General features: G+C 43.5%; 1 protein-coding gene across 2 annotated transcripts in view; it reads left to right on the forward strand.

Moving 5' to 3' along the window:
- The window catches only part of cntln (centlein, centrosomal protein), a 106,204-nt gene that overhangs the window by 54,465 nt on the left and 32,508 nt on the right, over positions 1-19,231 (forward strand). For both annotated transcript variants that reach the window (XM_066720709.1, XM_066720708.1), the window contains exons 14-17: positions 6,041-6,141; positions 12,866-12,957; positions 16,306-16,805; positions 17,843-18,017. In XM_066720709.1, the coding sequence (XP_066576806.1) occupies positions 6,041-6,141; positions 12,866-12,957; positions 16,306-16,805; positions 17,843-18,017 (868 nt within the window). The remainder of the gene's footprint in view (positions 1-6,040; positions 6,142-12,865; positions 12,958-16,305; positions 16,806-17,842; positions 18,018-19,231) is intronic.

Genomic DNA, 19,231 nt, shown 5'->3' on the forward strand with positions numbered 1-19,231 from the left:
ATTAGGTGATGAAGGTGTCTGCTTTATGAGTCTCTCCTCTTCTCTCGTGCGCTTCATTCCTCCGCTCTGGTGTCCGGTATTGTATGCCGTGTAAAGAAACGCATCTTCCGTCTTAACTGTTGTTACCAGCACAACCCCCCCCCCCTTAGTACACAACCTTGAAGGCCCATTTGCTTCTTAGTCAGATAACTTAATCTCTCGTTCTTTTACAATGTTCCTCGGCTTCCCGGCCCACCGGTACATATCGCCTTCAGCCAGAGAATAGAAAGCAGCCCGAGCGTCAGCAGTTTGTCTGAGTGCCGAGGCTGCGGCGCTGAGGGGATTCGCCGGGCTGCCAGGCCCGTTCTGAAGTCAAACGCGGGGATATTCCCGGCTGACGGGAGCGTTGTCTCTCCCCTCTCTTCGTCAGTCCTCTCTGTTTTTTTTTTGTTTGTTTTGTTGTTGTTTTTCTCTTGTTCTTGTTCCAGGGAGCTGCTGGCAGGACCTGCGGGGGTTTTCTTTGTGCAGAGTCTGAGAAAGCAGGACTGAGACAGTAGTGTGAGAGTAGAGCGTAGGGGGCGTAGGTCTGCCGCACCACCCCACAGGGCTCGGGTTGGCGTCTCTTTCGGGCGTTAGAGGCCCAGATGATTTCTGCGTTGGTCGTGTCGTTAATCGTCGTGAGGGGGTGCGTCATCCTGCTTGACCTGCAAAACAAATTACAGCATATTCCTCTTAAACATTAGTCTGGGTGGCTGGCTGTTGTCGTTGTGACCTTTAGCAAATAGGTCGTGTGATTCGTAGCAGAAGCATGTTTCTTATAAAGGGAAAAATGTGAAAAAAATATATATATTTTTTGGAGAGTGGAGGAGTAGGAGGAGGGTAATGTGTTTATACAGTTGCGGTTAAAAGTATTCGCACCCCTGCATGTGAAACATGTAATTCTGTGATTTGGTAGCAATGGCGTGTTTGTGTAATTGTTATAAGATGAGGCGGTTTTCCCAAAAAAACTTGCTGTTTAGTGAGAATCCCATTTCTTTTTCAAATGAGCTTTCGGATGATAGATTTAGTCAGTAAACTCTGTCGTTCTCCCAAATGAGAAGTCAGATATTTTTATGGCAGTGATTAAAATTCACAGTTTGCTCCACGATCTTTGGTTGTTCCCTGTGTCGCCACGAACGCCACAGGTATCATTAAAGACACGGAGATTGGAGTGGGAGCTGATGTTTTAGTTTTTCCTTGTTTCTTTAGATTTTATACTCCTCTGCATAAGGAAAGCCGCTCCTTAGACAGGCTGGTTTGATTTCCCTTTCTTATCCTACGTGCGCAGAGAGACGTGCAGCTCCTGACAGGGTACATGGTGTAAATACTGTACTGGTTAACACCTGTGCTGCATCTATGTAAAAGCACTTTCTCACAGACCTGCTTACCTAATGACATTTACCACAGCAGCAGACCGTCAATGTACACGGTACCAAGACAGCCTAAAGCTATTTATTATTAATAATATTAGTATTATTAGTTTATTTTTTGCTATTTATACCCTTTCTCTACCTGCCCACTTCCGATTCCATTACCAGCCTCTTCGTAGGCGGTATCTATTTCTCTCTGTATTATAAGAAATATTTAACCAGGGAAAACCTCTGGAGAAGAAACCGGGAGCATCCTCAGGGCAGGAATAGACAGCGAGTAAACATCTGTTATTCAAATTGAAGTATCCACACTAGGATCACCAGTTACAAAAACAAAGAAAAAAAAACACACCCCAACAACTACATTTCAGAAACAATTACGCGTGGTTGACAAAAAAAAAGTATTTTAGCCTCCATTTAGAAATCCCTGCACCGCAGTGAGCTCTGGTGAGAACGAAGGGAGAGACTAATAAAATCGTAAGCAGCACCTGCCCTGCTTATAGAGTTACAGGAGCCGCAGCGCCGAGGACGCTCGGGAGGGCCGTTGCCTGCAGTGTTTCGAGTTTCTGCTTTTCTGGTTTTAAAAAACTTGTGGTTGTGGTTGGCAAAAAAGAAAGAAAGAAAGAAAGAAAACTCAATAGTACCTTGAGAAAGCAGAGTTCGAAAACCACAGACTCCAGCAGATACCGAATTCCTGTGCTTGTGTGATGTTTTTGTGGGATGCAGCAGAAGGACTTGATACAACAGCTGCTGCCGGTAACTAGAGAGGAACCCGCTACTCCTGAGTGACAGACTCCTGCGAGCGGCTGAAACCCGTCAAATTAACCGTATTGAACGTTTCCCACATCTTCCCCGAGTGGAAGGGGAAGGTGCCAGATGGAGGCGCCGAGTGTTGGTCATGTGCAGCACTCACACACGTGTACAAAATCAAACAAACTGAGGGACCCTCCGAGACTGAGCTCCGCGGGTGGTCCTCTGTATTTGATGGGGGCAATGCGAGTGACGTTCAGGCTTTCATTTGTCGTTCGTTACGCATTTAGAAGCGAATAAGTGACTTCTGTGTTTTTGTGGGCCGCTAACTTTAATCTGATGGGGAAAAAGGGTGTTTCTAACAGTGAGTGATGAAACAATCTGGTCCACGTCAATGCATGGCACACACAATGACACCATCTCTATACATGAAAACATACATAAATATTTTTAAAAAATTATTGTAAAATATTTGGCTACTAGAACACCAGAACTCAACAAAATTGAGTGAAACGGATTATTCCTCTCGCCATGTATTTGCATTATATCAAGAATTCCGATGTTTGTGAACAGGACACACGTTTACGTCTCATACGCCAAATACACAATTCTGAATAATTGTGCCACGTAAGCGTAGCCATTGCGTTTTTGTTTTATTTAGTTTGTTTGCAGCGGGTGAATGGTACTCTCCTGAAACTGGTTCAATAAAATATCACCACAATGCAGCTATACTGCTTAATTTCGTTGCAGATTTAAGAAAAAAATCCCTGCTAACCTTGGTTTGATCCCACCTATCACAGGACACAAGTCAAGTAGCTATATTGTATTGTGTTTTCTGTAGAAAGCAACTTTGTGTCTTTCTTCGCATGATTACAGTAAAGTCTTCATGGATTTTAATGCCCCTTTTCCAGCGAGGCTTAAGTGTTTATTTATTGATACAAAGTACAGTGAAAGACTATCAAGGATTGCTTAGGGTAAATACAAGAAGGAAGTGTCAAGAGAAATCCATCTCTGTGTGAGTGTGCGCGCCTGTGTGTGTTTCTGACAAATTTCTGCTTTTCATGGCTGACCTGGCTTTCTGTAGCACACATGCTATTGCATCAATAATCCTTTGCCAAAACCTTCTGCTTCGTTTACGTCTAGACATTTACACGAGGGAGTAGCATTTTTTTTTTTTTACACACACAAAGGATCTGACAAATCCTCAAAGCACTTTACAAAACCCAGAAAATATTAGATTGTTAGGGAGTTCATTTTGGAACCGCGTAGCCTTGCGGGGCCGTGCCATGGGAGAAAGGAGCACCGAGAGGAAGGGGCATGTTAAAAGGACGCATGAAATTGGATCACCTTGCGTTTAGAATGCTTTTACCGCTAAGACCGGCAGTCACATGGCCGCCGACTCGAATTCCCCGCGGCCCGTCAGAGTATGTGCGAAATACATGCTGTCTGCTGATCCAATCGGTTCATCTGTTTTCTGCTTCGCGGCGGCTTCGGTAGCATCATGGCAGGTCATGGCGTTCCGGGATAACTTCAGCTCCCCAGAGGCACTGTGATTTTCTTTCTCCCCCCACCCCCCCGAAGGTGTGAATTGGTCTGCTTGTCGATCTTTTTTTAATAAAGCTGTGAGTGGAGAGAGGAGTGATGCTCAGTTTGTTTTGATCGCTGTTCCCGTCCTGTAAGCTACTCAGTGGTGGTTAAGCTACTGTACCGGTTCCTCAGGAGAGAGTGATTTGGTGAAGCTAGAACAGACGTTTTGGGTCAGCTTTTACATACGTGCTGTATCGCTGTCCTTTATACAGCAGTGTGCCGGTATTTAAGGATACATACCATTGGTTCTGTGTTTTTCATGTGAAGTTAAATCCCTTTCTCTCAATATCCTTTCAAATGGGAAACATATCAGTCATCTATTTTTTATTGATGACTTTTCAGTTTAAGTCATTTAAAAATTCTAAAGAAAAATGGCGTCTGCTACTGTCAGAAGTCATTTAAGACGATTAAGTCGTTTAAAACTGTAATGAACCAGTAGTTTAAATGAATCCAAGCTGTTACGTGTTTCAAAGGTAGTCACATGGAAAACTAGCATCAAGGACGCTTTCAGGAAAAGTTGTTTAGCTGCTTCAAGGCCAGTTCTCAAACATTAACCCTAACTCATTTCTGTGTTAAAATGCATATTTTTATGTGCAAATTTGAGATAAAAAATATATTTTTAATGAGGACTTTGGGCAAAATAAATTACACATTAATCATAATAGGAAAATAATGCAGAAGCCAAAACAAATTCACAAATTTCATTGACAGTTCTGCGGAAAATTGTATTTTTCAAAGCTGGAGGGGTTTCCGTTAAAATTTTATACAAAAATACATTTGTTTTTTAAAATAACCAAGACAATATAGTGCAGGAAATTATATATTATTTTAGATTTTGTTGTATTTGTTTAATTTCTAAAGAAACATCTTCTGCATAGAATCCGCGACCGTGTAATTGGACTCATATTGATGATATTTCCAGTGTAGCAGATTAAGCAGAAAAGTCGATTTCAATTTTTTTTTTCACCCGTTTGTTTTTATGAGAGATATTCCTAATGCAGTGGATGAATTGTAAATAAACCTTTTCCATCCGTTATTTAATCAGTGGTGCACGGCTCGTCGGCTGTGTAATTTTATAGTGCAGATTCTATAGGATGGGGACACATTTTCATTTTAATTTCCCCGTCCCCGCAGAGCTTACCAAGACAGAGTACATTAATTAAGACTACTTCCTTTCAATACAGACACAGGCGAGTCTGTTGTAACCAGAGAAGGGAAATTTTTCATCAACTTTATTCCCTCTCTCATTCACTGGCAGTGTAATTTATATCTGCAAAATGTCAGGAAATTGCCACTGGTCTGCTTCAGGAAGGTCCCGGCTCTGGCCGAGGGAAAACTAAGGCGCACTTTGATAAGAAAGCCACTTGGAATCTTGGCAGATAATTTATGTGGCTTTCACTCAAACTTTACAAATATTTGCTGCAGATTTAGGGTAAATGGGGAGGAGAAAAAAATAGGCGCATGTTTCAGGTGAACCAATCTCTGAGGAGTTTGCCTAAATTCTCTGCAGGTTTCTTTGGGTCCTAATAATAACTTGAAAGTGCATGCTTGAGCATGGCTTCTTCCCTCTTAATTAGCCATTAACATGAATAAAAAACTAATTGCAGTTAGGTAATTGGGCTTAGTTTCATTACTTGCCAGTTGTTCTTTTTTCTCTCCCTCCCTAAGCTTGTAGAGCACTGTACTCTCCTGGTTTCACAATGCTGTCGTTTTAACACTATGAAGCTCAGAAGAAACACATGCAATTTCATGAAACAGGAATTTGCTCACCAAATAAAACCTTCAGTAGCATGAGTTCAGGTACAAAAACCTCTGTGTACATTTTGTAAAGAATTGCAAGTAAACAATCATTTAAATACGACATTTCATGATGCAAACGAGGATGTGCTTTACAGAGGAAAGACATTATAGTAAAAAAACAACAGTCATTGCATCTGGCTGCAGATGTTCATTGCTTCCTTAAGAATCAATAGTGTGGCTTTTAAACAGTTTTTTGCATGAATGTGTCATTTGTTGAATGTGTCATTCCAAGAACAACAGGCAGTATGACAAAACAATGAACGACGCTTCACATTTTGATGGGTAAAGATGTGTCTGCTGTCTGATATAAAATGGTGGATTTTAGTCATCATTAAAAGCAATCTCAGATATTTTTGCAGACCTTATTCCAATACTCGCCCACCCTAGGGTGTCTGTTCATTTACAGAAAAGTGCACATAAACACAGGGACACAGAGAATGTCCTAAAAAAGGCAGACAGACTAGAAAGGTTGCGTGTCTTTGAGGCTGACACCCTTGTCCCGCGCGTCTCTCCAGGGTCAACCAGGACGAGGAGCTGGACGTGCTGCGGGTCCAGAGCGCCGCGGACCGGGCCGCCCTGCAGGAGGTCCGCGTGTGTCTGGAGCACGAGCGCCAAGGTGAGCACGGATCCACACGCACACGCCAACCACGTCGGCCACTGGCACGGCGGAGAACTCTCCTGGGTTTCACATCTGTATTAACCCTCAGAGCACTAGGCCCACAGGGGCTCTCAAAAAATTCACAGCGCTTAACATAGCGCAGCAAATTACTTAATTTTACATTAATACATATCAGCATAATATGAAACCTATATATCACAAGAAACATAAGACACTGACATTTTTCTTTCTTCTATAATTTGTTTATTTTTCAAATTAATACAGAAATGTGCATTGGTAAAGAAACAAAACTTATACAGACGCCATTTTTATTTTCATAACAACCCAGTTTTCAGAATTAACCTGGCTTATAAACACTTAAAAAATCATATTCATATGAATCCCCAGAATTTTCTTTTTAAAATACAGAAAACCGCAGATGTATACAAACACTTGTTCAAGAGATATAATAAGTTTTGCAAGGATCGCACCGTCTAGAAACTAATCAGAATTACACGGCAAAACAACAAAAATTAAACTAATCGTCAGGTCGGCTTGTGCTGTCTGTGTGTTGAATAAATAAATGTTTATGCCTTTATATTGTATTCCAAATGCATGAAAACAGTCTATTTATTGTACATATATAAGACTTTTCCATATGGGGAGGCAGCAGAGTTTATTGTTGGTGCTGAGATGTACGACTTCGGTATCTTACAGTAGAGAGCTGCTCTCTGCTAGTTATTTGTACCTCTACTGCTTCTTCTTGGGGTTTATTTTGGAGGTTTTGGTCTCGTAAAACAAGGATTAACGACCAGTCTGTACGCGTTGGAAAGCCAACTGCAATGGACTGAAATAGTAAACAGTCAGTTATTAATGATAACAATCAATTTGGCGTTAAGTGTTGTGATTTTAAAGACAAACCTCCTCGATGTGTGTTATAATGTGTTGAATTGTGCCTCTCCGAGCACCTACAGATGCCACAATGCGTTTCTCTCCATAAACACTGAAGATAATGTCAAGCCGCTGTATAACGACCACTCCAGGGAGCGTGTAAAAGAGGTCTTTACAGCCGGACTGTCTTGTTTACACGTCGCAGATCTATACCGTATGCAGGTATTAATAATGCGGTCGAGGATCCTTTACTTTGCGGAGCGGCGAATGAGCCCACCTGCTTGATGTCCTAATTAGAGCCGCTTAAACTCTTTGTTGTCTTCTTTAGGTGTTGTGTTATCCGTGCCTGACCTCAAAGGCAGCCTCCCTGTGTATCGTACATTAATAATGTGAAGAGGACAGGAAAACCGTACTAGAGCTGCTGCTCTCTCTCCCCTCGCTGCCGCGTGCTTGAGTGACGGACGCTGACAGTGACAGCGCGGCTTGTGTTGATTTGTTGAGCTGGGTTAACAAAGGACTTTGGACACGTCCTGAAGGAAATTATATCAATAGGGCAAACTGGCCAAGAAGTAGAGCATTAGAAAATAATTGTGATAAATGTTGAAGATGACAGATTTCAAGTGTTTTTTAGTTTTTTCCTTGCCACGGTTATTCTCTTAGTAGTCTATGAAGGACCGGTGGATTTATTAATAGAGAAACTACAGCCTGTTAGAGAGAGAGATTCATATAGATTACTTGCCAGACATCCAGACGAGGCCCTTGTCCGTCCCTGCTGGACAAAAGGGTCGTGTTCACAGACACTATAGTCCACCGCTGTAGCTGTGCCAAGGGAACGTCCCCGGCAGTGGAATATGTTCTTACGCAGTATTTAAAATTATGCCCATAATTTCCTCATGTCATTACTGGATATTTTGTTATATAATTAGCCAGTTGCTGGTGTGTTTAAAAATTAATTATTCTTAGGATCCATTTAATTGCAGCAACTTAATTGAAATCATGCGTTTTTAGACTCGTAAGCCTCATGAATTAGTTGTCACCCGTACGTTTCTCCAGTAGGAGGTTTTTTTAACCCTAAACATACCTGTAAGAGTCCCACGGCTCCAGACAGACAGAAAGTAAGCCCGGTCTCCAGACAGATGCGTTTTAATAAGTGTGGTGATACCCTGACAGGGAAGGAATGTCTTAGTCTTTGTAGGCAAGACTAACAGTAAATACTACGAAAGGGAGTTTCTGTGAGCTGTTGTTTCCTCACAGATGGAAAGGGAATGACAGTGGCTCTCGCTCAGAGGTGCCATTAGACGCCGACACGATTCCCGCTCAACTGCTCCTTAAATCTCCCAGACCACGCCTGGGACTGCGCACCAATTAGACATATTCTGCTGAATTCGTATCATTGTCGCTCATAATTAATACCGGCATGAGAAATCTGCCAATACAGGGATTATTGTAACGGAGGGACTGCAAAGTGCTATTTAATTTTATGGGTTTCTCTGACTTCTAGTTATTTCTGCTGAGGCACTGTCTTCTTAATGGCCGGATTTCGAGATGAAATGCTTTTTTTTTCTGTTCGTGACGCATCAAGTCTCAGAACTGGCTCGGGCGCCCAAAAAAGCCCTTGTCACGGGTTTAGGGCCTTTCAGAGAATCCCGCTAAGAGCCCGAGTTGTGATTCAGAGCAGGAATTGTAGTTTGAGGAGTAATTACACAACTTAAGCCACTAATACTTGCTGGAAAAGAACAATACAGCTAAGCGGTAGTTTACGGTGATGGTGATCGTTTTGCCCGTTCCACCTGAAGGGCACGTTATTAGAGGCTTCCTCTCCAAGTTTTCTGTTTTCCACCGTTTTTATTTTCTTATTCTTACATCTGTTATCACTGCTCAATACCCCACCCTGCGCACAGATCCTTCCCCTCGCTTCCTCCCCTGACACGCCTGTGTTGTGCTGAGTGTTGTTGTTAAGTCGAGGGCTGCAGCGCACGGTGTTGCAGCGAAACAAACTCCCTCGCATGTTGTTTCGAGCCACAGGCCGAAAAACCTCAATTATTCATCACGGCTAAAAAAGTAATGAAAGGTGATAACAAAACAATAGCGGGCAATGTGAGGGATATGGATATCGCCGGAGTTATCTCGCAGCGAAAGGCGATCTTTTGTGAGGCGTAATAACAACAAGACGCATTCATGGCCGCGGGGAAACGGGTGCAGCGGAGCGCGGGGCTTAGCTGCGAGGGATGAATGCCGGGCTTTGACCGCGGTAATCAAAGATCTCTTACCATCGGCAGTTTGGCCTGTAGTCCTTCTGCTGTGTTGTTGTGCAGAAAAATGTCTCGCACCCCTCACAGGTGAATATGCCCGAGGCAAGACAGGCCGGGGTCGTCGTGCCTCTGAGCAGCACTCTGCTATTGTTGTGCGTTTCTACCCTGATAAATAGGAATCTGCTGAAAATGACCTGTGACTAACCGTGGACGACTTTGTCTTTGTTCTTGGGTTACCGCATGCTGTACGAGTGTTTAGGGGCTCGCAGGCCAGTCATTATCTTGGGTCTGATTTGCTCCTTTGTGTTGTGTTACAAAAGAGACATGAGATCGGATACGAGAGGCAGGTGTGTTCAGGTGATGTTCAGATCCAAACTGGACTGGATATAGACTCTGTTCCGCCGTGTTTCCCCCGGCATCGTCACTATATCGCGTCACAATCCTCGTAAGCACAGTCTGTATCGGTTTCCAGTGTGACGTGACTTGTTTATTCCCAGCATCCATCAGATGTACAGCACTGAACGTCCCGGTACCTCATCTCAAAGCAAAGCAGACGGACCCGGGTCCACAGATTGTCCGTCCCGTGCCTTTGAGTCTCACTTGAACAGCGGATCGCTGAGGAGCGTGAGCCTGACTACAAAACAAAATCCATAAAACATGCTTCCCTCGCAGCAGCGCATTGATTCCCGTCGACGCCGTGACCCACACAAAGGGAGAAGGGTTCAGTCTACCAGATAGACATCAAAATAAATAATCGCAGAAGATGAAAGGCATTTACATATCGGTCTTTGTTTCTCCGCGTGCCTTAAAAGGGCTAGTCATTAATATATGCAGCCCCAGTGAGCTGAGGGACCGAGCTCGAGAAACGGCTAGGGAAGGCCCGGATTAATATCAAGGTAAAGTCAAGGTACTTATTCCCCAGCCACGCGAGACTGCGATAATTTGACTCTTTCTGCTTAAGCATCCTGTGTGTAATGCTGCCTTCACAAGACGCTCGCCTGGCGCCTAATTGAATGTGACGCGTCCGCAAGACAAAAGAGACGGCTAATTTAATGTAACAAACTTATTAGCCATTGTTAATGCAGAGAGGGAGCGCTAACCTACGAGGACATGCCTCCTCTCTGCCCATCTGTTCTCCGGCCCGCCAGAGGTCGCCTGACCCGGGAAGTTACTGCATCAATATTTTACTTTTTAAGCTCATTCGGCAAATTGGCTACTGGATGCAGTATGAAAGTTTTATACAAAGCGAGCTGAGAAGTTTGTTCATCTTGTTTTTTTCCCCCACTCTGAACTAGCAGGAAAAGTTTGCTAGTTTTCTCTTTCTCGTCTGTTCCCCCCCCTCCTTTTTTTTTATTTAACCCTGTGTTCGTGTTGCTCCCAGTGTGGGCGTCTAGAGACAGTCGGAGTAACGCAGCCAGAGGTGTTGTTTTGAGCAGCGACCGAACTGTTTCCTGTGAAGCTGCCTTCATCGGCATGCCCAGGAGAGTCCAGGATGCTGATTTAGCAAGCACACTAAAATGTGCCTTTTTAGTGTTTGCTATTCATTTTTCCCCCCCATTAGAGTTTTTTTGTATTTTGTGTGTTTGATTGGAAATGCCATGTGCTGAGTTAGCTTTAAAAAAACAAACGCAAAGGAGAAACAAAAGGGATTAAAAGGAGAACACAGCAGGTGAAACATAAGAGCCGAGAACTAGACTGGATTTAACTGGACCCTGTGTTTCTACGTGGAAGTGTTACTGATACTTGATTGTATTGTTTATATCGAGATTGAAAAGTTTATCATAAATATTCAAGGGTGAGTTCCTGAAGTCTTACATGAGTCAGAAATATGGTGTCTGTGTGTGTGTGTATGATTGTGTGTGTATGTGTGTGTGAGTGTGTATGTCTGTTGGCAGGGGGTGTGTTATTCCATCCAGATCAAAAGGATTAAAGGAAGTGGTGGGTCATTAGAAAATAAGAGTTCATGGTTTAATTAATTTGTTACCTTAAGTCCCATTTTGTTTGTTAAAAATCAGGGGTTTGAAAAAAGTTGCTTCAGTGACTGACGAGACTCTGATCTCAAATACTTGTGATTTGTGTCGTTGACATTCATGGAAAATATGAAATGTCTTGCACTCGTGCGTATGGAACCACTGTTTAATTACGAGCACTGACCGATATCATCACCTGATTTCCGATCCCCCCCAATTAGATTGTGTTGTTTTGTGCGTTGTTTCAGCCAGGCGTCGGCTGAACAAGCTGTGGCGCTCTTGGTAATAGACTCTGAAGTCAAACAGTACTTTAATAAAGACGGAGCAATTGTTTGCACAGCAGTTAACATGCAGTTATTAAATAGAGTCAACACTAATTGGGCGAGTGCTACTGATTGCTTTTGCTAGTGTTATGTCACAGAATTACTGAGAGGCTCAGACAACTGAATCGTTCGGCTCCGATGATCTCCTGCTTTCTGCATCGAGCACATCTCTGACTCCGTGTCCCCTGATGACCGGGAGACGGCACAGTCTCCCCCCGTGTTTGTGTGTGTGTGTTGCTTTTATTGTATGTTTTTTTCAGTCTGTGTACTTCCTGAATCCCTGAATAAAAAGCCAGATCCCCCTACTGCTCTTCCCACTGTATTCGTTGTGCTGAGTCCATGCATCACACACACGTCAATTTCTATATATCTGTTTGAGTACCGAGTGGGACTGAGTGGGTTTGAAGTGAGCCCGGGTTTCCTCGGCCTGCTGTGCCTCGGCGACCCCTGTGGCTCGCTGGGCACATTGAAAGGACGTGCTGTGTTGATTCTGCACGGCTGGCAGCGGGCGTGTTCAGTAGCGCTGAGCTCAGGTCATACAAAAAAGACATGGAAAGATTTGAAAGGAAAAGAGTTGCCAATTTAGAGTTTGAAGAAGAAGAAAACAAATCCACTTCAGCTCCAGAAAGAGAAATTGTTCACTGGATAAGAAACAGGAAATAAACTAGGAAACACAAATGCATGTAAAGGTAGATATTTAGATCTGTATATATATAGATACAGATGTGTGTTTTATTGTACATACCATAAGGTTGTGTGATCATATTAAGATTTTCCATGGTTGAAAATGGCTCCAGTGCAACACTTTTATATTACTGTTGTGTGTATGTGTCTGATACCTGCCCATAGTGCTCGGAAAGTCGTTTGAATTGGGCTCTTTGCACAGTGTAGAAAAGCTTCTCAATTCTCTTCCCACGTAACTTTTCTGTTTTGGATAATCTTTTTCCTCCCCACTGCATTCAGCGAAGACCGCTGTTTGAAGCATCTTCCACACTTCTACAAAACCTTAAAACTGATGACAATTCCTGTCCATCTAAAGTATGCAGGGGCTTCTTTTTCCTCTTTATCTTTTTTCTTTCTTTCAAACTCTTCTCAAGCTAATATCTCCCCAATCTGACTAATGCAATTATGTGACTTTTAGGGGCCGGGGGGGAGCCATCTTTACAAGAATGGCAAGACAAAGTGAAAAGAAAATAGACCTAATTATTGTTAATTGAGTCTTTGTAGAACACGGTTTTGAAGATGACAAGGTCCTTGATTGAGCTCGACACGTAATGTCACAATATGTGCTTTGTTCCCCCGGCAGAGCTGCGCTCCAGACTGGGGGAAGATGGAGGGGTCAGGAGCAGCACTCCCAAAAAGGAGGGCGAAGACAGAGCGGAGCGCTCATTAAAACAGGTACGAATAAAGCGCTCCGGCACACCGTCACTGCCATAGAGGATGAAAGACGAGGGAGAGAAATGAAAAAACTTTGCAATTTAGTAGCTGTAGAATAGGACTGATTAAGGTAAAAGTGGTGGGTTTTATGCCATGTTTCACAGTTGAAGAGGTTAAAGCTTTTACTTTTTTACAGTTGTCTGTCTTGTGTTCCCTCCAGATTATTCACTGGGCTGTTTATTTATTTAAATATTGTAAGTTTGTAAGTATTTTTGTTGGCACTTGTAGTACATTATAAGAAACCAGTTCCACATATGTGTCTATATCTGACTGATGTAAATGATGACATCAGAGCTCAATCTCAATACTGTTTGTAAACAACTGTTTGTCACATGATCTCTACTACTGTAGAAAGTGACCAATTTACACAATGCCAAACCCTGTCAGACACCAGTTACAAAGTTACATTTTGGTGTGTAGTATACATTATATACTCTTCAAGTATAATGTCCTCTAGTGTGGTTTGAATTACTCTATACACTTATCCTTTCTTTTCTTCAGTATATTTACATCTTCCAAAGAAAACGTGATATAAAAATTCTATAACTTTTCTACCAGTATGTCACTCAAGTTCAAATGTCAAAACAGATCAATTTCTCCCCGTTCTCAATCCCCAATGCTCTGAAAGACCAGTTTAGATCCTCCTCATGACAGAGGCTGGCAAAGGATCACAACAGTCCATTGAAGAAGCATTTAAAACCTTTGTGATCTCCATAACATGGTTCCCTGAGGCTTTGTAAGTAACTGCAACAAACTTGTCCTGTCAAAGTATGCGTGGGAGATCTTACAGGACATAAAGGCCCTGTGCCTATGAGATGGAAACTCCGAGGCCTTCACCTGAGAAATAAGGACGTTTGAATCACACGCTTCAAAGGCTGATGCATCCCAAGTCCTCTCGCTGCCCGATCCTCACTTCTCGCTGAAGTTGTTAGATTTCCTGGGTCTGTGTTCTTCAGCAGGAGACGTGGGGCGGCCATTCATCTGGATTTCATTGTCCAAGCTGTCAGGTTTGGCAGCCGGAGCGTTGTGGTCTGGGAGGGAACAGCAGCGGGAGGTTTCGTGTGTGAGGGTCGAACGAGCTCTGAAACCCAGACAAACATGTTGGGGAAATATTTTGAAGCCCTCTATTGATATGATGTTTTTTTCCCTTAATCCCACGCCTTATAAAGAACTGGCTTTAAGAAAACAGGTTACCCTTCGCAGCCGGCCTCCCCGGTTTCCTGTTCGAATTGAACATATCGGGGCAACTTTAAACGGCTGTGTTCTCCCTTATTTGGTCTCCATATAAAGTTGTATTGAAGGATCAGGCAACCTTTAACTGACTAATATACAGTGGGGTGGTGAGATAATGAAGTCACAGCCAGGTTGAGGCACAGCTTGTGTAACAGCGTAACCCTAACCATAATCCCGTGCCGTTCCACCGAATGGAGACTGTTATCGCAAGCCTCTACGCTGGGCCGGAGATGTCCGTTTCATTGGCTTCACTAATGAGATACAGGGAAGTGTGTCGTTTAAGCCGGTCGGAAGATCTATCATGCCTGGTAGCTGGGAGGTTACTGCCGCATTTGTGAACCGTGAATTAAGTTGTTAGGTGGTAATTTACAGCAGATGATGCAGTGGCGTGTACTTCTAACAAATGCCATATGGTCAGGTAATGAAGGCTGTCATCTCGTTATTACTGAATGACAAACATCGTGTTAAATATAATAACATACAGAAGAGGAAACGCTGCAGCTAATTTATTTTTAGGAAGAGTGAGTAATTGAAATAATTTGGGCCCCACAGTGCGTGGATGTCACACAATTTATTTCGGTCTATCGTCAGCGAGCCGGGGGAAGAATAATTTTGTTTGAAAGGTAACATGCAGACGAGAGGGCAGAGAGAGCCAAAATAAAGGGAAAGATTGCCCCGGGGTATACACCCGGCAGGCATCCGCTGTTCTTTTTAACCGTCTCGACAAAGATCTAACGTCAAGACAAAGTAGTGCCCTTTTTGTTTAGTAACATGCGACGGGAGTGTGTGTGCGAGTCAGATGTCCGCACAGTCTGTCACCATGGGTTTGAAGGAGAGAAAAAGAACTGCAAAATGTGTGGATGCCTGGTACACGTTTGTAGCACATGTTGAAAGAGACGGGGAACAAACAAGGGTGTCACAAATAACGGGGTTTGAGTGACGATTACCACATCGCTGGACGCAGACGGGACAAAATGACATTCATTTAGAGGAATATGTGCAAATTCAAGCATATTAATCATAATTCTCGCTGGAATCCGAAATGAAGCGGTGATACTGTGGAGAAAGTGCTCCACAAAGTGTGCTTGTGTCTGAACACTGTGTCTGCCCCGGCTGATTCGTGCAGATTAAGTTTCTTCATTAAGATCTTTCCTGGAACCGACTTCTGTAACTCTCCAAGTTTTCGGTTGACTTCACGTGACCCCATTAAGGTGAAAAGGACCGCCAGGCAATCTTAAATATAATCTAGAAAAACAGATCCCCTTTCTAATCCTGTTGGAAGAAGTTTATGACATTCATAAGCCCAGAAGCCTTCTACTTCTCCTTCTTGTTCTTGTTCTCATCCCATAATAAACACCATCCATTTCTCTGTGTCGTCTATCGCAGATGCCACTCAATAAAAAGACTTGCGCACCGGGGACGAACAGCCGTGTCTTTCGATGTACTCTGAATGACAAATACTGCTTCCACGTTGATACACCAGAAAGGTTGACCTGAGGGATTAACTGCAATAAAAAAAGTGTTGTTTCTTGTCAGCTCTGGTGGTATTGATAAACCAGCTGAAATATGCCCACACAAACTGGCACCGCCAGTCAGATACAGTCAGTTACAATCTGCACAAAACTGCAGAAACTGTGGTAACAAACACTGTTGAAATGATGTACGCCAGAAACTGTTATTGAGTTGTTCAAATAATTCCCTTGTCTAGCTTTCTTTTACAATGAATACATAAATAAAAAAGCATCACTAATTAATGCATCATTCTTAAGTGTATTTATTAATTATATACTGATTAGCGATGTGTTTTATTGATGTACTTATTTATGTAGTATCAATACTTAATGTTTTTGTTAGTTGGTTTTCCGATTAAAACTGATGTCGTCAATAGTAAGAATACTGTTGTTAACATTGTGTTTTTCCTCTTTCTTGTTGTTACTCGATATTCAAACTGATTCTTGGGTAATTACAAAGAAATGAAGGTGCGAGTGAAGGGGCGTTGTGATGATCGAACAGGTTTCCCTCGCCCATCCTTACAGCTTTCAGAGAAGATGCCCTTTTGTCGTGCGCCTCCTGTAGGTCGCACAGCTGGAGAGGAAGCTCCGCACCCTAGAGAAGGAGATGGAGAGGCTGAAGGAGACCAACGCGGAGCTGGGCCGGGCTCGAGACACACTGCAGGCCTCGCTGGCCCGTCTGCGCAGCCAGGGGGAGGCCAGGGAGGCGGCGGCCAGGGAGGAGCGGGAGCAGCTGCTGACCGCCGTGGCCGAGCTGGAGGGCCGGGTGTCCGCGCTGAGGAGGCAGGCGGCCGGCGCCAAGGAGCTGAGGAGGGAGCGCGGCGTGATGCTGCGGCGGATGCAGGAGCTGCGGAGGGAGCTGGGCATCGCTCGGGCCGCCAGGGGACCGGGTGCCAGAGGGCCGCCCTGCTGCAGGGCCGGGGCCGCCAAGGTCAGGCTCCGAGCGGCCCGGCCTGGCACCTCCCTCCGACGCCGGCAAGTTTTCCTCAACCAGTCCATCAAGGAGCAGAGCGCCGTGTTCGAGGACTTCAACAGGGACGGCTGGGAGGACCTGAGCGCAGACAGGTAGGGCTCTCATTATTTTGGGCATCGGCAGCGAGGGGGACAGCGTGCATATGCAAAGCCTGCGTAAATGGGGAGATTGAATTTCAACTACTGTCGATTTGGTATTCAAGGGAGTGGGGGGAGAAAAGAGAAAGGGGAAAAAAACTACTGTCAGATCCTTTGAAATATCCTGGGATGTCTTGCTCGAAGCTTATTGACTGAAATTTGCATGCAAAATTAGCCACCTCTGCATGAGCAGTTGAATTGATGCCAGGAAACCCAGAATAAGGCGATGCTTGATTTCTTCCAGTGATGCCATTTTCATGCAGTCATGAGGCTTGAAATTGACAGTTTGGCAGGTTGATTTAATTTGCTGGCCCTTTGCATATTCACCACTGACAGCTAAGGATTCCCAGGCAAGCCGACTAAGTCAGTTTAGTTATCTTGTGACATGTCGATCCAGGATGAGAAACCCTTTTTTTCTCTCTCCTTAATTTAGTTAGATAAATTTTGAATGACCCATTTCGGCTTTCTACCAGATGTCTACAAGCTGTTTAACATCCTTTAAATTAAGAACCATCCACACTAATTATTTAATGTATGTTTTATGCAAAGCCACTGAACTCGCATCCATTGAGTGAGGGTTAAAAATGATTTAGTCTCCTGCAGCTCTTTATTGAAGTAATACAGTTTAAAGATTTTTTTTTCCCCTTCCTTATTGCAATTTTGAAAGAACGAAATGTTAAAATCTGTTCACTAGTACAGGGCTGAATCTGAAGGCATGGATCTCCAGTGTGCTAAATGTGATGAGGGTTATTTTCATGTGAATAGATATGTCAAGGGGATGTTTAAGGAATATAATGGCTGATATAGTAGGAGGTTTTGCCAACAGATTAACACCTTCCCTCCTGGACTTTATAGGGGGGGGAATCATCTAAATACAAAGGCTTTTTTTCCTCCCCAGCAAAATCGCACGTTTTTGAGTGACTCTACTTCTTGAGCCGGTCGCAGTGTTTAATTTAGGGTGAGGTGATGTTTACTGGCCTTGTCTGCCGCAGCGACAGCGCCGAGGGAAGCTGGGACAGCCTGGGCGAGGTCACAGCAAGGTCAGCGAGGATCAGACGTCCGTCCCGGGAGACAGATGACTCGGCGGGCAGCAGTGGAGAGAGCGATGGGACGCGAGACACCCCACCGCGCCGCCCGGGGCCCCGCCCAGGGCCCAGGCTTTTTAAGGTGATTTTGTCAATGTAATTTGTTTCTTTTGACCTTTGCTTCCGACAGCCCCAGAAGATACTGAACTGACAGAAATATTTATTCTTTTGAGTACTGATGTATTACTTCTCATCACTTCTGGAAAACTGTCCCTTTTCTTTTTGCGTATTTGTTTTTTCCCCCTTGCTTGATACTTGATGAGATGGTAATGTTGTGCACAGAGTAAATACTATATGAGCAGTACCGGTCAGAAGTTTTAGATCACCTCCATTTTAACCCCTTAAGCTGACAAACCCCTCTGGTACCTTAAAAGGGCACCAAAAATGTGTTTTTTATACCCCTCTGCATTCTAAAATGGGGGGTGTGGGGATACATGGTCTGAGTAGGAATACAACATTTCAGAAAATATTGACAATTATGACAAATTCTGGAACCAGACAGTCTACTGATCAAAACGAGACCATCCACGTTTTGGTAGAAGCAACACATACCCGTAGAGAGCTCAACATGTCAGGATGGTAAACTGTTTACAGTGTAATAATACACAACGATTTTACATAATTGCATCTGAACTTCTCTGTGTTTGATAGAACATCAAATAATATATGTTCAATATCAAATATATATATGTAATTAATCGTTAGGTTGTTCTGAACAAAACAAGCCCATTTGCAAAGAAATCTGATCGAAACTGAGTGATCTGTGACCGTCTGAATGAGACCCTCACCCCAAAGTAGACGCGTTTACACCCCCAGGCTCTGAATGACGGCGGGCGACAGGGGAACTGTGAATCAGATGTGTTTGAGAATGAAACGCGCTGGTAGCCCAGAGAATAAGCTTTCAAATGATGTGCACATTGTAGGAATAAAGTGTAACATTGCCAAATAATGCTTAAGAGGGTGTAGTGTAACAGTATATAACTCTGAAATGTACATTATTTTCAGTTTTTGGTAACATAAACTTTTTTTTTAAACCTCTGGCAGTTTACCACTTACCTTTGTACCATTTCAGGTTATTCCCTGGACTTGAACTGCTTACATTTCAATAAAAACTGGGAAAATGGGGGTGTGCTAAAACTTTTGACCGATAGCATATGTTTTTTAAGCATGCTGTGATGTCTATATGAGACTCGGTGCTCTGTTTGTTCCACGTGAACGCACTGTGACGCGGTGCTTGATTATACCCATTTATCTCACTTGTGCTGCCTCTAAGTGATGCACATTACTGTCATAAAT

This window comes from Amia ocellicauda, chromosome 13, assembly GCF_036373705.1.
Source record: "Amia ocellicauda isolate fAmiCal2 chromosome 13, fAmiCal2.hap1, whole genome shotgun sequence".
NCBI classification, from domain to species: domain Eukaryota; kingdom Metazoa; phylum Chordata; class Actinopteri; order Amiiformes; family Amiidae; genus Amia; species Amia ocellicauda.